Source organism: Dysidea avara, chromosome 8 (genome assembly GCF_963678975.1).
Source record: "Dysidea avara chromosome 8, odDysAvar1.4, whole genome shotgun sequence".
NCBI lineage: Eukaryota > Metazoa > Porifera > Demospongiae > Dictyoceratida > Dysideidae > Dysidea > Dysidea avara.
Window position 1 is genome coordinate 6154464 of NC_089279.1, and position 16926 is coordinate 6171389.

Consider the following 16926-nt stretch of genomic DNA (forward strand, 5'->3'; position numbering starts at 1 on the left):
AGGAAGATACTGGTAACAGGAAAGAGCCAGCTGAATTAAAACTTGAAGAATTTTGTGCAGTGTGTGAGGAGCAAATATTTTGGCAGACCGCAAGGAGGGTATATTCTGCAAACATCACTGAAGTGTATGCATGGAGTTATTTATATATTAACAACTGGTGCAGTGGACTAATGCCGTATTCAATAGTGAGCTGATTTTATCTGTTGCACAATTCAAGGATGTGTCTGACTGCTAGCCTTGAATCAGGCTAAATGCCAAAACTCCAAGATCAGCCAAATCTCAATTATAAGCCGCATGTGAAACCATGCCCGTAGCCACCAGGCAAACGTGATTTGGACCAAGATGTGTGTGTAATTTCAATGTATCTAGTCAGACCTGAAATGGAACACACATTAATTACATACCACCTAAGAATCCTAGGATTTCTTAAGTGTAACATTTCACATGCTTCACTTCAAACAAAACAGGTTAAATTTGTTCGTCTATTTTCAAGTGATTCCCAGTCCAGCTGGTCCATGAAATTACAATGGGATCACATGTATTTGTTACAGTGCGGGCTGCCTTGTGTTGGATCTACTCTAGAGTTGAAATTTCAAGGTAGACTCACTGCCAATGTACTGACACTAGTACTGTTGTAGCATGTTTAAGTGGAGGACAAATGAAATAGTAATGCTAGATTATTTATGTATACAAATTTTTCATAATGAAATTGATATCCCATTTTGATTTGTACTTTCACTTTGCAACATATTCAAGAACAAGAAGCTACCACACTTAATCTCCAACCACTGTCATTAATTAACCAAGATCTCACTAGTCTGTAATTCACCTTACTGTAGTGATTTTATTGATTCATCTGTATGTTTTCTTCATTTTCCTTTGAAGTTGTATCAAGAGTTCATAATAAGGTGGAGAGTGTCTAACTTGAATGCATTCACCAAACACCCTGCTTAAAGTAACACCTCGGCCTTATTTCAGAACAAAGGCTTTACCTTCTTCAGCAACACTAATCAACAGTTTTCTATCCCCCAGTAAAGGTGTTGATTTGATGAAAAGTGAACTTTACGCAGGGTGTTTGTACAGGCCATACTGAGAGTTAGACACTCTCCCCCATACAAATCAGTATTACGAACTCTTGGTTGTACAGTATAGGTAAACAAAGATAAGTTTCTCTCCCATCTTATTCTAGGATTTCTATTGACAAGGAAAATTCAATTATTTGTATACAGGCTCAAAATTGAGAAAATATAAAGAAAGTGAATTAATATTATACAGTCAGTTTGCTTTTGGATATTTAATGTCTCCAACCACAACAAAAATTCGATGAATCCATGCATCTCATCACTGGTCGTCTGAACATTCTGAAAGTGATACCTCACTCAATCAACCATATATTCTGTTTATTAGACTGAATAAAGTCATGATTACCTAAACAATCACTTTTATAATTATCCTATTCCATTTTTCTGGAGGTTCCACTGATAAAATGCAATTTCAGCAATGATAGCAGCTAGCCAAGTTGCAAGTTGATGCAGAAAGCATTCCATTCTGTAAAATAGACCCCATCCAGAATTCAACTCAGTACTCAAGCTGAGATATCTGACAATAGTCCACTACTCTGTTAATGAATCATTGATGTTCACACAATATAGCCTCCTTGAGGTATCTGAATGCTCCTCACACACTGCACAAAATTCCTTTAGATTCTGCTTAGACTGAGTTGATTCAGCTTGTCACCATACTTGTTTCCTTTGTAGTGTAGCTATACACATACTGATTTATGCCGATTAGAAAGGCTGGGCCTCAGACTGTACATTCTAAAGTCAAGTCTCACATACTAGTAAAAACAAGTCATGCATTAAGTTCCCTACTTGATATATCCGAAGATGAACACACTGAGTCAGCTATTCCCACAATTAGTACTTCGTTACTGATGACAACCAGCAAGAACCCACAATCGATCCTTAAATTCGTTTTATCTTTCTTGGGGTACGTTTGATTACCTGCTGGAAGTGCCACTGATAACTTGTACAGCAATGGTAAGCTGCAAGCTTCAATCTGAGAAAGCATTCCGTTCCGCAGTTTAGTCCATCATTCCGTTCCGTTCCGTTCCATAGAATAGTCCCCACCCCTTTTTTACAGCGAAGGTGTTTTTGGGGTGGATATTATATATTCATGCATTGCGTTATTCTACCGGTCGTCCTGGGCGAGGTTCTGGATTACTAGACTACCTTGATACATAGATCTGATAGATGCAAACTGATATCTCGACAAATAATTATTGAGAATCTAGTACTGAGTACCGCAGGCAAAGATCTTCCAATTCGGAGAAACCCGGGCAACCCACTCCTCCGTAGGACTAGCTACAATTTACATGGCATCGTTCACAACTGTAGAACCTCTGCAACTACGTAACGTTACTAGTACTGGTAGAGTGATTGGCAAAGGAGCCTATGGACGGGTCAGTGAAGTTTACGTACACGGAACGTTGTGTGCTGCCAAAGAAATTCATTCGATTTTGATTGAGGGTGTTGAATCCGAGGAATTCCAACACTTGAAGCAGTCGTTTCTTACCGAATGTGCTCGAAATCAAGCACTACATCATCCTAACGTGGTGCAGATGTTGGGTATTCATTATCCTACTCGTGAGGCTATATTACCATGGCTTGTAATGGAAATGATGGAAACCAGTTTAGCGCGTTTATTGGAAAGATGCAACAAGGAGAAAATGCCCCTTTACATCAAGTTGTCCATCCTGGTTGATATTTCTCAAGGACTGGAGTTCCTTCATGGTCAGGATATTATCCACAGAGACCTCTCCTCCAATAACGTTCTATTGACGAAACATTGTGTAGCAAAGATATCTGACTTTGGAACTGCTAAGCTGATTATGGATCATAATCGAATTAGCAAGCATACACAAACACCTGGTACACTGCAGTTTATGCCCCCAGAAGCCATATCTGTGAACCCACGTTATGGCAAATCCATTGATGTGTTCTCTCTGGGTTGTGTTTCCTTGCACCTCATGTCCCATCAATGGCCACAACCACTGGATCAAGTTCGCCAAGATACACTGACTGCTCTAACAGAGGTAGAAAGACGAGAGGAATATCTTAAATTGTGCAGTTTATCATCTTTGAAACAATTGATAGAGTCGTGTTTACACAATGAGCCAGGCAAACGACCTGATATAGCTACCTTTCGTATGAAGGTAAAGAATATTAAAGCTGATGCTGATAGGCAAGCTCCATTAGCTATAACAATGAATGGTTTGTTAAATGTAGGCTGGCAAATGAATTCTCACCTATCTGAAGTCAATAGCAATGGTAGAGTTGTTGGTACAGGGAGATATGGGCGGGTACTGGAAGTTTTTGTGCATGGAGCACTATATGCTGCTAAAGAGGTTGATCCGCATTTATTCAAGAGCATGACCCCTGAAGAATTTGAAGCCACAAGAACTTTATTTCTTATGGAGTGTGCTACTAGTCAAATACATCATCCTAACGTGGTACAGGTGTTAGGTATTCACTATCCTACTCCTGAGGCTAAACTACCATGGCTGGTGATGGAAATGATGGAGTTTAGTCTGACAGGCTTCTTGGAGAAATATGAAAAGAATGAGATACCATTTCACACCAAGTTATCCATCCTGGTTAATATTTCTCAAGGACTGGAGTTCCTTCATGGTCAGGATATTATCCACAGAGACCTCTCCTCTAATAATATTCTCCTTACAAAACATTGTGTAGCAAAAATTGCTGATCTTGGGGTTACGAAGGTTGTGAAGTCACAAACGATTCACTTTTTGCCTCCTGAGGCTATATGCTATTTTACTGTCCAATATGGCAAGCCGGTTGATGTGTTCTCATTTGCTTGTATTACTTTGCATGTCTTGTCCCATCAGTGGCCAGAGCCAAGTGAACAATCAGCTGAGGATTCAATGACTGCTGCCACAGAAATACAAAAACGAGAGAAATACCTTCGATTTTTCACTCAGTTGTCTTTAAGGAAGTTGGTGGAGTCATGCTTACATAGTAAACCAGACCAACGACCTGATATAGCTGATGTTTGCAGGGGCTTAGTAAATATCAAAACTGCAAATGGTCGTCAACTACCTTTAGCCACAGCTAATAGTATTGAGTTGTACAATGCAGGTTGGCAAAAGCATCTTCACTTGTCTGAAGTTATTAGTACAGGTAAAGTGATTGGTACAGGAGCATATGGGTGGGTGTTAGAAGTTCGTGCTTGTGGAACTGTATGTGCTGCCAAAGAGATTGATCCTTATTTGGTTGAGAGCATTTCTTCTGAAGAATGTGAAGTTGTAAAAAAATCTTTTCTTGAGTGTGTCAACACCAGTCGAATACATCATCCTAACGTGGTGCAGGTGTTGGGTATTCACTATCCTACTCCTGAGGCCAAACTACCATGGCTTGTAATGGAAATGATGGGGAGCAGTTTAACAGGTTTCTTGGAGAAATACGAAAAAGACAAGGTACCACTTCACATTAAGCTGTCCATTCTTGTTGATGTTTCTCAAGGACTGGAGTTCCTTCATTGCCAAAGTATTACCCATGGAAATCTCTCATCGAATAATGTTCTTCTCACAAAGCAGCAGTTGGTAGCAAAAATTGCTGATCTTGGATTGGCTAAAGTTGTAAGAAATAGCGCACTGAAGTTACCAATGGAGGCACTTGGTATTCTGCACTTTACAGCACCTGAAGCATTACCTGTCCCAGAGTACAGCAAGCCAGTAGATGTGTTCTCACTAGGCTGCATTGCCTGTCATGTCATGTCCCATCAGTGGCCTGAGCCAAAAGACTTGGAAGCTTCACTGACTGCTCTCACAGAGGCCGAGAGACGAGAGGAATACCTTCAATCATGTACTCAGTCATCCTTAAAGCACTTGGTGAGGTCATGCTTGCACAATGAGCCAAATCAACGACCTAAGGTTTCAGCTGCTCGTGTAGGACTAGAGCACCTTAGGAATGTTACTGCAGACCAGTTTCCATTAGCCACAACTAACTACATTGAGTTGCTTAATGTTATTAAACTAGACAATGTTCGAGTTGACATGCTGCATTCTGATCTTGTAGACGCTCGTACCAATTTAAGTAGTGCTGGAACAGTTATAAAACAGATGGCAGAAATGATAGCAGAAAAGGAAGAAAAAATGCAGCAGACAGAACACGAAAGGAAACAACGTTCTTTCTCTGAGAATGTGGTATGTACTTTAGTTGTATATATCATACGGTATGGTAGTACTGTATAAATGTCAAATGCATTCAGCTATGCATGACTCAACTATTGTAAGGATGTGGGCTTGATTTCTTCACTGTTTGTTGTCGCATAGGCCCAATTCATACGCTGTAGTAGCTATAATGCATGCATTATGGATTTATCTTTGTCCTCTGTTGTATCCCATTCTTTTTTTACTATTGCACAAATGTTGGTTTTCGGGTAGCACGTCATTGGCTTTTTGTGCTGGCTATGACTGTATTAATTGCATAGGTGCTTTCCTAATGTCCTTTTTTAATGTTGATTGTATATAATATTATATATGTAAATGATAGCTAGGATGCATGTTAAGACTAGAGGTGTACCGATATAAGAAAACTAAACTGATCCGATACCGATCCGATATGAGATTGATCATTTTGAAACCAATACGATACCAATCCGATATACCGATATAACTAAGTGTAGCTATTTATATTTGAGGAACCACATTATGCCATGTTCAACTATTGAAGACAGTCTTAAGATTATTGGCTATGCTTGGTTCCCCATGTTGGTGTGGCCTCTACTGACAGCTCAGACTATAAGGCACCCACATATATTTTAATGTATGCCCCTGCCAAGACTAGTCCAGATTACTCAGCATTGTAATGGCTTGCAGATTGTTTTATGCTGTGCTCTTGGTTTTTCTTATTGCTGTTTCCCGAGGCTCACCACTATGAGTGTTTATTGTATGATTGGTAAGCTTTGTGACAACAAAATAGTGATTATGCATTCACTTAGATGGCTTTGTGTAGCATACCGCTTTTACACAAGAAAGATAACTACTGTTTTCCACCCCTTGTTAGCTAAAAGTTAGGGTTTATAATGTGGCTTGATCGTTGTATGGTATCCTCAAGATAATTCAGTTGTATATTGGTATATCGTATCAGTTTTTAGCAGCAATATCGACTCCCACCGATAATAGTAGAAATTTCTATATCGGCCACCGATACGATATGTATCGGTGTATCGGTACACCTCTAGTTAAGACGAGAAATTGATATATCTAGACATTCTTTCTTTTGATGTGGGTTCGTAAGTCATATTTATATAAGGAATTGTTAAATTCGATTAGGGGTCATAGAAATACAATGTAGTGAAACAAAGGAGGTTGCCTACACCTGAAGATATACTAAAGGATATTAAATCCTTACTTCAGTCCATACCCACGAGACTGAATTAGGGATTAAATGTCCACTAGTACATTTTCAGGTGTCAGCAACCTCCCTTGTCTCACTAACTTTTTTTCTATGATCACTTATCGAACTTAAAATTCCTAATTTTTCCTTACACTTGTTTGTTTACTTTATATTTGTAACATATTATCACTGGTGAACTGCATACCGAATTAGAAGAAAGAATGGTGCCAGCTTATTGTTTTTATTTGAACGTGGCCCTATTGATCAATTACTGAAATAGCGAAGTGGCCATTACACTTCATTTTCAGGTATGTTCAGCCCGTTGCTAAAATCTCTCAGTTATCATAGAAGTGAAACGAGTGGGCCACCTACACATGCAGATATACTAGTGGCTACACATGCAGATATACTAGTGGACATTAATTTTGTTCCTATATACTTCAGTCTATAGTCATTACTGATTTCAAAAGTAGGAATCTGCTAGTATGCCTGCTGACCTCCCTTGTTTCACTACATGTATAAGGAAAATTTAAGGGTTCATAGGTATAAAAAGTAGGGAAACGAGGAAGGTCACCTACACCTGGAGGTATATTAGTGGACATTTAATCCCTACTTCAGTCTATACCAATGACTAACTGGTGAAAAACATTCTTTGAAAAAATCTAGAGGATTTAACATTGTTAGTTTTAGCATTTTTAACCTGTAAATTGCAAATATCATGCAACTTCTGAAACTCTACGGCCATGGTATATATATATACTGGTATATTAAAAATTGTTAATTTAAAAAATGAAGTAGGGATCCAAGTGATAAAAATTAGTGAAACAAGAGATGAATGATGGTATTACAGCATAGCTCGGTGGGAAAATCCCTACTTTGGCATTAACAAAATGATCGATTTACTAATTTTATCATTTCGATCCCTACTTCATTTTTAAATTTAATTTTTAATATACTAGTTTGGTTTTTTGTTATAGTATACAGCTACATGTGTGACTGTTTATTAGGGTGACTGCTGTATTAGAGTATCTCAAATGAGCCTTCACCTACCAGGGTGTGTGTCAATATTCGTATTTTCATTGTGCTAACATTATGAATACAGCTAGACCAATAGTAACGTCATAAAATATATTGTTAAGAGGCGTGGTGTCATTACTCAATTGTTATGATTAATCAACTAAGATCCGTGTTCATAGGTGTGGTATTGAACTTATTGTGAAGTTACTGGGCATAAGAGCTTAAATAAGTCTGTGGTGTTTAAATGGGAAAGTGTTGATCGTGAGAATTAACGTCTTAGTATTACGGCTAAAATGATCATGCATGGTTTTGTGGTATTTGAGCACTCTCTAGAGTTAACGATCAAGTACTCACGAATACTAGCTACTTTGTAGTCAACTGGTCATACCCATTTAACATGCTTTATATTGACTTTAAGCAGTTTACAGCTTTTTAAAGGTAATAGTTACTGTGTTAAAGTACTGATGATAGTGTCTGCTGACAAAAAAAAATTATTCCAATCAAACCCTATAACCTTCATTGTGTCACTCCCTGATGGCAAATGCATCAGGTCATGTGATCTTAATGAGTACTCAAGTATCAATTTTACTATCCGAACACCAAAATCAAGTACTTGAGTATTTGCAGTGTTTGTTTCAGTACTACTCAATATGGTTTCATTGCATAAAGAAGGATGAAGACCAGCCTGACTGAAGATAAAAGGAAAGATAAGGCGCAGTGGGTGCACACTCATCAAGGGCACATCCCACTGGTGACCTTGTTATTGTGGCATAAAATGGTGGTAGTGCACTGCTTCGTTTGTCCTCTAGCCTTGCAACTGTACATGTGGTCAGGTAGTAGTGCTGTATACACCTACAAAATTTTTGTCACCAGTTAATTGCCTATCAATAATTGGCAATAACTGAATAATTGGCTAATTGGTTTGTTTGTATATTGGCAGACATAATGCAAGTCAACAAGCCTGCTGGAAGGTTTAGGGTGGTACCAAAGTGACCATCAGCATCCTGCCTTGCAATAACAGTTATTACAATCACATATTTACACATTATTTGAGGTTATGTTATGATGTTAACACTTGTCAGCAGGGATAATTTATGGTTTACCAAGTGGGGCAATTGGAAACAGTGAAAATGGAAAGTGGAAATGGAAAACGGAAGTGGTCAAATCGTCACCCTAGGGTAAAACCTTTGTTTAGTGGCCACCTTTTAATGACCACCTTCTTATAAAGACCACCTCTGTACAAAGACCACATTGTAATTTAATCTCAAAGATGGCTAAGGACCACTTCATGGTCACCTTTGATAAAGACCACCTCCTTTTTACATGGTAATATTTCAAACATGTATTTCATGACTCAAATTAATGTCATCTCTTTGTCCACACATCATCACTTAGTTTGTACCAGCATAGATATGGTACCATACAAAAAAATATATTCCATGCAAGTGAAGTGTAGCTATAGTACACTACAACCTACTGTATCAACGAAAAATGAGGTCTCATAGGAGATGATGACCTTAAGAGCCTAGTCTTTTTAGTTGTATAGATAAAGCGGTCATGACATACGTAGGATGTTTGGAACTTAGCTATTATTACAATGTGAAGAGATGGTCTTTGTAAAGAGGTGATCTTTATAAAAGGTGACCATAAAGTGGTCAGTATGCCTTAGCCATCTTTGAGATCTAATTACAATGTGGTCTTTGTACAGAGGTGGTCTTAATAAGAAGGTGGTCTTTAAGAGGTGGCCACTAAACAAGGGTTTTACTCTAGGGTGCATTTATATGACCATTTCTATTTTCCATTTCCATGTTCCGTTTCCGGTTTCCATTTCCACTGTTTCCAATTGCCCTACTAAGTGGGTGGGCAATAAACAGTTATTGGCTGATCTAGACAACAGGTTATAACTGGTTAATAACTGGTTAATGGGACACCAGTGTACAGCACTATCAGGTAGGCTGGCAGAAATTTGAGTCTCATTTATTTTTTTAAAAATCTGTATCTGGCTTCCTGTAAGTGTTTTCTTGTTTTTTTAATGCTGTTTTTGATATTATTCCATAAAGGTGATTTTCATTGTATAAGATGTTTCTAGGATGATTTTTAAAGGTGGCCTTTTTGGGAGGATTTTTTCTTAAACAGTACTACCCTACTATTTGATATATTAAGCATTTTACTTACATCTGACAGTAGTATCAAAAAATATAAACTTGCCTTTACTAAATTATAATTTTAGCTAGAATGTACTTGTACTCAAACGTAATTGTACTCTTCATAAAAGCGTGTGAATGTACGTGCTGGCTCCATCCATGCATACTAGGGCTGTGTGCAATGGTGGATCCAGGATGGGGCATTTAGGGCAAATGCCCCCCCCCCCCCTCCCTCCCAACTTATGGAGGAGCCAACTATAGCTAGCTAGCTAGTTCTAATTAAAATACTAAACTTTATGTCAGGACAAGATCATTTTATACAACTCATGAAAATATGCACATTTTACTAACATTTATTACAAATTCGATTGAAAACAAAGCAAACCGAAGTCAAACTAACTGTGAAACAGTCACCCAGCACCTTTGTGCGTACTAAGCGCCTCTAAAAACAATTATCGTGTTGCTGCTGTATAAGACATTCAGGGTCTTTAAATCAACTTTTAAGACTTCACAACCATCTGCAAACGCCAAATGGCAAAAATTAACAGTGAGACACTACTAAGAGGTGCTTATTTGCTGCTTTAAAATTTCAGCAACTAACAAGAGAATCTGGCTCTCCCCAACCACCTACAACTTAGCCTGTTTGTGCCCCTCCCCTTGCCAGCTCCTGGATCCGCCCCTAGTGTGATAATAGTAAAACCTATATCTTGGTAGGTGACAACCATTTTATTATTACTAACCAATGTTATCCTGATAATGGAGTAATGCCATAACACTGTTTAGTAAGCAGTTTATATACACTTATTTGTTGACTTAATGTCATGTAGTGCTCAATTAAGCTAGTACTTTTATCACTGTGCCAACTAATTTGACACATTGCACAAGCTTTCCATCTGAGTGTGGTTGATATGCAATAGATTCCGGAGATTTATTATTCTAATTCAAAACAGCCAAGCTGTAAAAAAGAGTGCGACTATCAAAAAGACTATCGTGAAAAAAGATGTGAAATCCAAGGTGGCGACCAAGAAATGGCTGTGATGGTAGGTTAATGGTAAAAATTTTGATAACAACAATTCAGGTGAATTTTGGTGCCACTTGGTCTTGGCACAAAATTCACCTGAATTGCCGTTATTAAAATTTTTGCCATTAACCTACCATCACAGCCATTTCTTGGCCGCCACCTTGGATTTCACATCTTTTATCACCATAGCCTTTTTGAGGCTGCACTCTTTTTTTACAGCTTGGCTGTTTTGGATTAGATTTCACTTGTTTTTGTATTTGTATACCCCAAAGCCGGCCTATGGCTGGCTTTGGGGCTTTTAAACTATCTTTTTTTCTTTACCGCAGGAAGAACAAAAGATGAAGCAGATGTTAAATACTTTAAATATTTCTGATTTTATCAGTAAATGTACAAATTATATGTATAATACAGACATTTATTACAGAACTCTACATATACATATACTTATTACAGAACTCTACATGGTGGTTTCTTTGTAACTAAACTATCTACAAGGTAACTTCTTCTAGCTGATCTCTCTACAGGGTGATTTGTTTGCAGCTGAACCCTATACAAGGTAACTTCTTCTAGCTGATCTCTCTACAGGATCACTTGTTTCTAGCTGACCTCTCTACAGGGTGAATTGTTTCTGGCTGAACTCTGCAGGGTGATTTGTTTGCAGCTGAACTCTATACATGCAAGGTGGATTCTTTGTAACTGAATTCTGCAAGGTGACTTCTTCTAGCTGATCTCTCTACAGGGTGATTTGTTTGTAGCTGAACTCTCTACAAGGTAACTTCTTCTAGCTGATCTCTCTACAGGATCACTTGTTTGTAGCTGAATTCTGTACAGGTGATTTGTTTGCAGCTGAACTCTGGTTTCTTTGTAGCTGAACTCTCTACAAGGTGACTTCTTCTAGCTGAACTATGTAGTTGAACTCCCTACAAGGTAACTTCTTCTAGCTGATCTTCTAGCTGATCTCTCTGCAGGGTGAATTGTTTGTAGCTGAACTCTCTACAGGGAAATATGTTTGTAGCTGATCTCTATACAGGTTACTAGTTTCTAACTGATCTCTTAATTCTTTCAGGGTGACTGCTGTATTAGGATGACTGCTATATTAGAGTATCTCGATCTCGCACTTGCTACACCAAGTTGGATTTCGTGTTATAACTCCGTAGCTTTAAGTCTGATTCTTCTACACCGTTGAAGAGCCTTTCTAAGATGATTACTCCATCTGTACAGCGAATTTCAAAGCGTTACCTCAAGCGGTTTTTCTGGTAGGTGTGGAAAGTAGTCTTTTTTTATTAGCTAATCTCGATTGCATAATTGTTACACACTGTTGGTTTTTTCATTGTATCTTCCTGGCTTATAGCTCGATTTCTTTCAAACCACAAAAGGTTTGAGGTTCAATAGTTAACCTATTCACACACCGATTTTCAGCTTCTTCCCATAAGTGATTTACCCTGTAGGCATGACAACATATTGGTGTTATTTTTCGTGAATAATCGCTAATAACTCTTTGCCTGTTTATCGTATTCCAGCCAAAGTTTGTACAGAGATGCGTTTTTATACCCCCCCTTCTGTGTGCCAAATTTCAAGGCAATCGGATATTGTGTCCACGTTTTATAGCAGTTTTTGTAAGTGCGTGAAAAGAGGAAGAAAAATAAGAAGAAAATGAAGAAACTAAGCCAATTTTTGAAGTCGCATATCTCGGGAACGCTTGAAGCGATTTTACTAAAATTTGGAATATGGAGTACTGAAGTTGGAGGGTGTGTCCACAGCAAAACTCGTGTTGTTTCATCAATGCAGCACAGAGCTACGGAGGTGCGAAAATTGCATTTTCGGTATATACTCACGGGTGTTGCGCTCCGGCTTAATCTCGATATGTAAAATTGTCATTTTTAATTATGATAGGTCGTTTAGGTATTCTAGTAATCTTTTTATCTTAATTATCTCCCAGCTCTAGTGCATACACAATTGGCAAGTTATGTTTTACTCATAATATCAGGGGCGGATCCAGGGGGGGGGGGCACAGGGGGCACGTGCCCCCCCCCCTCCCTTAAAAAAATGTATATAAGATCGAGATACTCTAATAGAGCAGTCAATCACCAATCACTCTAATAAAGCAGTCACAGTGTTTATGGGGAAGTGTAGCTTACTTAGGAAGCTATAAATAGGATTTTATTTTACATAACATACATGATATAATATATTTGGTAAAGGATAACTAGCTATTATTGTTGTGACCTTTTTTTTTTTTTTTTTTTTGCTCTTCAACTTTTTTTCAGCAAGGTGCCCTCCCTCTTTCCAGACTTTGGATCCGCCCCTGAATATAGTATGACCAAAAATTTACTACAACAAGACAACACAACCAAACTATTGTTCTATTAGATATATTACAATATCTTTTAATGTACTGTAGATCACTAGCATTCCTCGTTCTCCTTTAACTAAGAAGTCTGAAACAAAGAAATCTATGACTACTAGCGATGGTGATGTACAGTTTAATGATGTATTCACTCATACACATCCTGCAAAAAAACTCCATACTACACAGAAAAGAAGTGGTAGTTCATCAATCTCACAAATATCTGATTCATATAGTCAACAGCACAGCAATAGTGGTATTAACTCTTCTTGTGCTCAAGATCAAAACTTTACTCATTCACTGACTCTTCCCAGTGATTCAACAACAGCTATGTCTACAACCAGCACTGCTGCTAAATTTTGGCAAATACCAAGGTCGTTTTCCAACCCTTTTACATCAGATAAACGAAGTCCTAGGAAGGGAAGAAAGAACCAACAAACACTTCCTTCAGATATTAGCACAGATACTTTCCAGTTATGGAGTTGTGCTAATTGCATGCAAATTAATGAAGCGGACGTTATCACTTGTGGACGATGTAAAATGTCCTGTGGGTCTACTGCTGTTGGACAATGCTTCTGTAATGTCTGTAAGCTGAAAATGTTTGTTCCTGCTTCCACAGAAATACTAGCCAATACTGTTTGTCCATGTTGTGAGAAAGCATTACATATGGTGGCTATTTCATCATAAATATTGCTGTGACAAAATTTTGTGTGACGGATTAACCTGCATACTGTATTAAAGTAAAAAGATAAGAGTTGACTACGTTTCTTACCTACATATACATTGCTATACTGTTCATATCTTATATGTAACTATACTTTGTTTACTTGTAGTGCATATACTTATGTATAACGGACCTGTGTGGTTCACATATGTACGTGCATATGTCATAGTGTACAATTAATAACATCTTAACCTAACATGCATATATACCATGCATTATTACAAACAAAAAAAAATTAAGTGTATACTATGTGAGCATGTTAGTGATGTTACCTACTTTGGTATATCTATACACAGTCCCAACATGAGCCACTAATTTTTAGAAAAAGACTGAATGTGTAGTCTCTAGCTAGCTTACCACTCCCAGTCTTAAAAAAGGTTTAAAACTTCAAGAAAATCAAACCAGCACATCTTGAATACCAGCCACATGCATGAATCACTAAGTCATGCATGGTATATATTTACAACACTCAGAAGGATATAACCCAATGAAGCTGCTAAACAGGTTCATATTGTTCATTCTTGTCTTGCTCCATCCCTTCAGTGAACTAAGGGTTTAAACAGTGAGATTCTCATGGCTGACAGCCTTGGCCACTCACAGATCAAGGTATACAATAAGCAAGAGTTCTGAGTTACTTTATGTTTACGGTATGGCTGGAAACTTGTCAACTTTCCCAGTCATTGTGTATGTGATTCATTAACCAGATCATACCATATGACTGTGACTTGTCAACGTGCTATGACTGACTTGTCAACGTGCTATGACTGACTTGCATGTCAACATGCTGGCCTTATTTTTGTAAGGCATAATGTAATACATGATCTTACTGCTGAATGGCTTACTTTAATGTTGCAATTGAGCCAGCTACCTTTGCATCCACTTTCTGCACACTTAGTGACTATCTATTATAACAAACTTTAAGAATTTGCTTTGTAAGCATGCAAGTCTGTACATGTCTCCTTTGATTAACCATAATAGAAGAAAGTGGTAACAAAGAGGATGAAACTTACTCTCAACACAGATGACTATGAAGATTGAAGATTTGACAAAATGAAGAGATTCAAAAATTAGCCTTAAAGGTTTACACAGTATTCAGCAGTGATGTTTCCAGACTTTACAATGTGGGACTTTACTCAGAGGCATGCATGGTATTGTATAGCTACATGCAGAATTTGTAAGCAAGCAAACAAGCACTCCCAGGCAACGTTTTTACTTATATACCACTTAGACTTTTGGAAATGTATATAACAGTAGTCTGTAGCTGTAAGAGCCATCAAAACAGTTCTAGAGGCAATTGTCTCGTATGTCAGTACTAGCTGGCAGAGCAGTTTGAAGCAATTACACAGCAAAATGAGCATTTTTGCTACTGCAAATCATACAGGAAGTGTTTCTAGCTGATAAAACTGGTGATGATTTTTCCAAAAGGAGGGTCCCATGAAATTTGTAAAAATCATTATATCTGAAAAAATGGTCCCTAAACTTTCAAGCTCATAGCTGCAACAGCTATGCTAACTTATTCTTCAACAATTTTGCTAAATGTAACTTCAGAAACATTAGGTAACTATAGCAGTAAAAATGATATGAATATAATGCAAAAATATATAGTAAAGACATTCTCAATTGTGTACAAAATTGTTTTATAATGTATACAGCACAAAAATAAAAATGCTTCTAATATTATACATTCAGATTTAGCTATAGCAGCTGCAGATGAGGTTATGGGTTTAAAAGTCAATATATAATTGTACAGCAAATTTATCAAATATGTATATACATGTATAATTTGTATAGGAAGAAATGTGCAGATGTATTATAGCTGTACAACATGAAACTTTACTTGACATCCTCTACTTTCCCTCTGCTTGTTAACTTCATCTTGTAAAAATGAGATCTTTTCCTTGACATCTTCAGGGTAGCATGACGTGTATGGGTAGAGTAGTTGTACTGAGTTGTTAAGATGGAGAGCTTTAACAGTTCTTTGAGCATCTTCTGCACTAACACCAGCAGTGTCCTGGATCCACAGGTGAACAAAGGAAGTATTTTCCTTCATTGTGGTAGTAATGATATCATAAGTTTTATCTGTGGGATTGTCAATGTTAATATAGAGTGTCTGCAGTTTGTTACCCTTTGCTGCTTCAGTGAATAGAGAAATAGCAGCACTAGATGATAACCCAGTGTGTTTAAGTGACAGAAGTATTAGCCTAGAGGAGGGATTAGATAAGATATCAAGGAGTGTATGATCCTCTCCAATAGTGTGGTTACCACTAATTAACAAATACTCTACAGTGGATGGTGAGGTCTCTGATGTAGGAGGAGGAAGATTGGGTCAAGTTATTGTAGCTCAACATTAGGGTCTTAATAGTATAGTTAGCGATCAGTCCATGATATAACATATGAAGGCCATGATCTTGAACATGGCATTTACGTCAGCAGACAAGGAATAAAGTTAGACATTCCATATCATAAACTGTTAAGTTATGGTTCCAGAGATTAAGGTAATCACCATTAAACACTTGAATTTAGTATGGATTGACAAGTTTCCACATCACCAGCCTCATGAAAACAACGAAAAAGGTGAAAACATTTTAATTTATCCTTAAGGAATTTTGTTGAAATATCATTGTTGTCTTCCCTCCTACTAGAAAAAAGTTGTCTAAATTTATGTAAATAAGATATTTGCTGAAGAAATTGTTTAAATGATGGTTGTTGTCCCTTGGCAAGTGAAGGGTACATGGAGGAGAACATGTTAGAATGATGACTACTCCAGAACTTCTCTTGGAGCACTCTCAACTCTTCATGTGGTGGAAGGTGAGCAATGTAGTAAGCTGTTAGAAATTCTTGAATTGAAAAATGAATGAAATTGAATGTCATAGTTTTTCCAGTAAGGCCAATGTGTTGCACAGCCTGCAGTAACCGAAATCTATCTTTTGATTTTGTGATACCTGGACAAGCTACTTTCACCTTATCAAAAGTAAAAACTAGTTGGTTGTTGCTAAGTGCCTCGAGAGATAACTTTGAAAGCTGGTAAATTATCGTCTTACAAGGTTCTGGCCGTTTGACTAGATCATTGATAGTGTCATCAATTAAATAGCAGTGCCTATTTAGGTACCCACCTATGGTGGGTTGCTAGCTCAATAGCTGCCAATATATGTCTTGCCTAATGCTGAGTAGTTTTGGATTACTCATATATCACCTCAGGCACTCTGTACCACAGCAGAGGTTGGGGGCTGAGTTTAGAGCATGTATCAGAGTGT

General features: G+C 37.7%; 1 protein-coding gene and 1 long non-coding RNA gene across 3 annotated transcripts; one reads left to right on the forward strand and one right to left on the reverse strand.

Annotated features, from left to right (window-relative positions):
* Positions 1 to 613: 613 nt before the first annotated feature.
* On the reverse strand, positions 614 to 2322 carry LOC136262886 (uncharacterized). The gene is made up of 3 exons (XR_010704381.1): positions 2004 to 2322; positions 1872 to 1930; positions 614 to 1817 (listed from the first exon to the last, which is right to left on the reverse strand). It is a non-coding gene; the product is annotated as an uncharacterized lncRNA (long non-coding RNA).
* On the forward strand, positions 1787 to 13868 carry LOC136262803 (dual specificity protein kinase zakA-like). 2 transcript variants are annotated; one of them, XM_066057206.1, is made up of 2 exons: positions 1787 to 5224; positions 12869 to 13002. In XM_066057206.1, the coding sequence occupies exons 1-2, from the start codon at positions 2375 to 2377 to the stop codon at positions 12908 to 12910; spliced, it is 2892 nt and encodes a 963-aa protein (XP_065913278.1). In that variant the 5' UTR covers positions 1787 to 2374; the 3' UTR covers positions 12911 to 13002. The 2 variants fall into 2 exon arrangements, with proteins under 2 accessions (XP_065913278.1, XP_065913277.1); XM_066057205.1 differs by lacking the exon at positions 12869 to 13002 and adding an exon at positions 13003 to 13868 and having other exon boundaries at positions 1828 to 5224.
* Positions 13869 to 16926: the final 3058 nt, after the last annotated feature.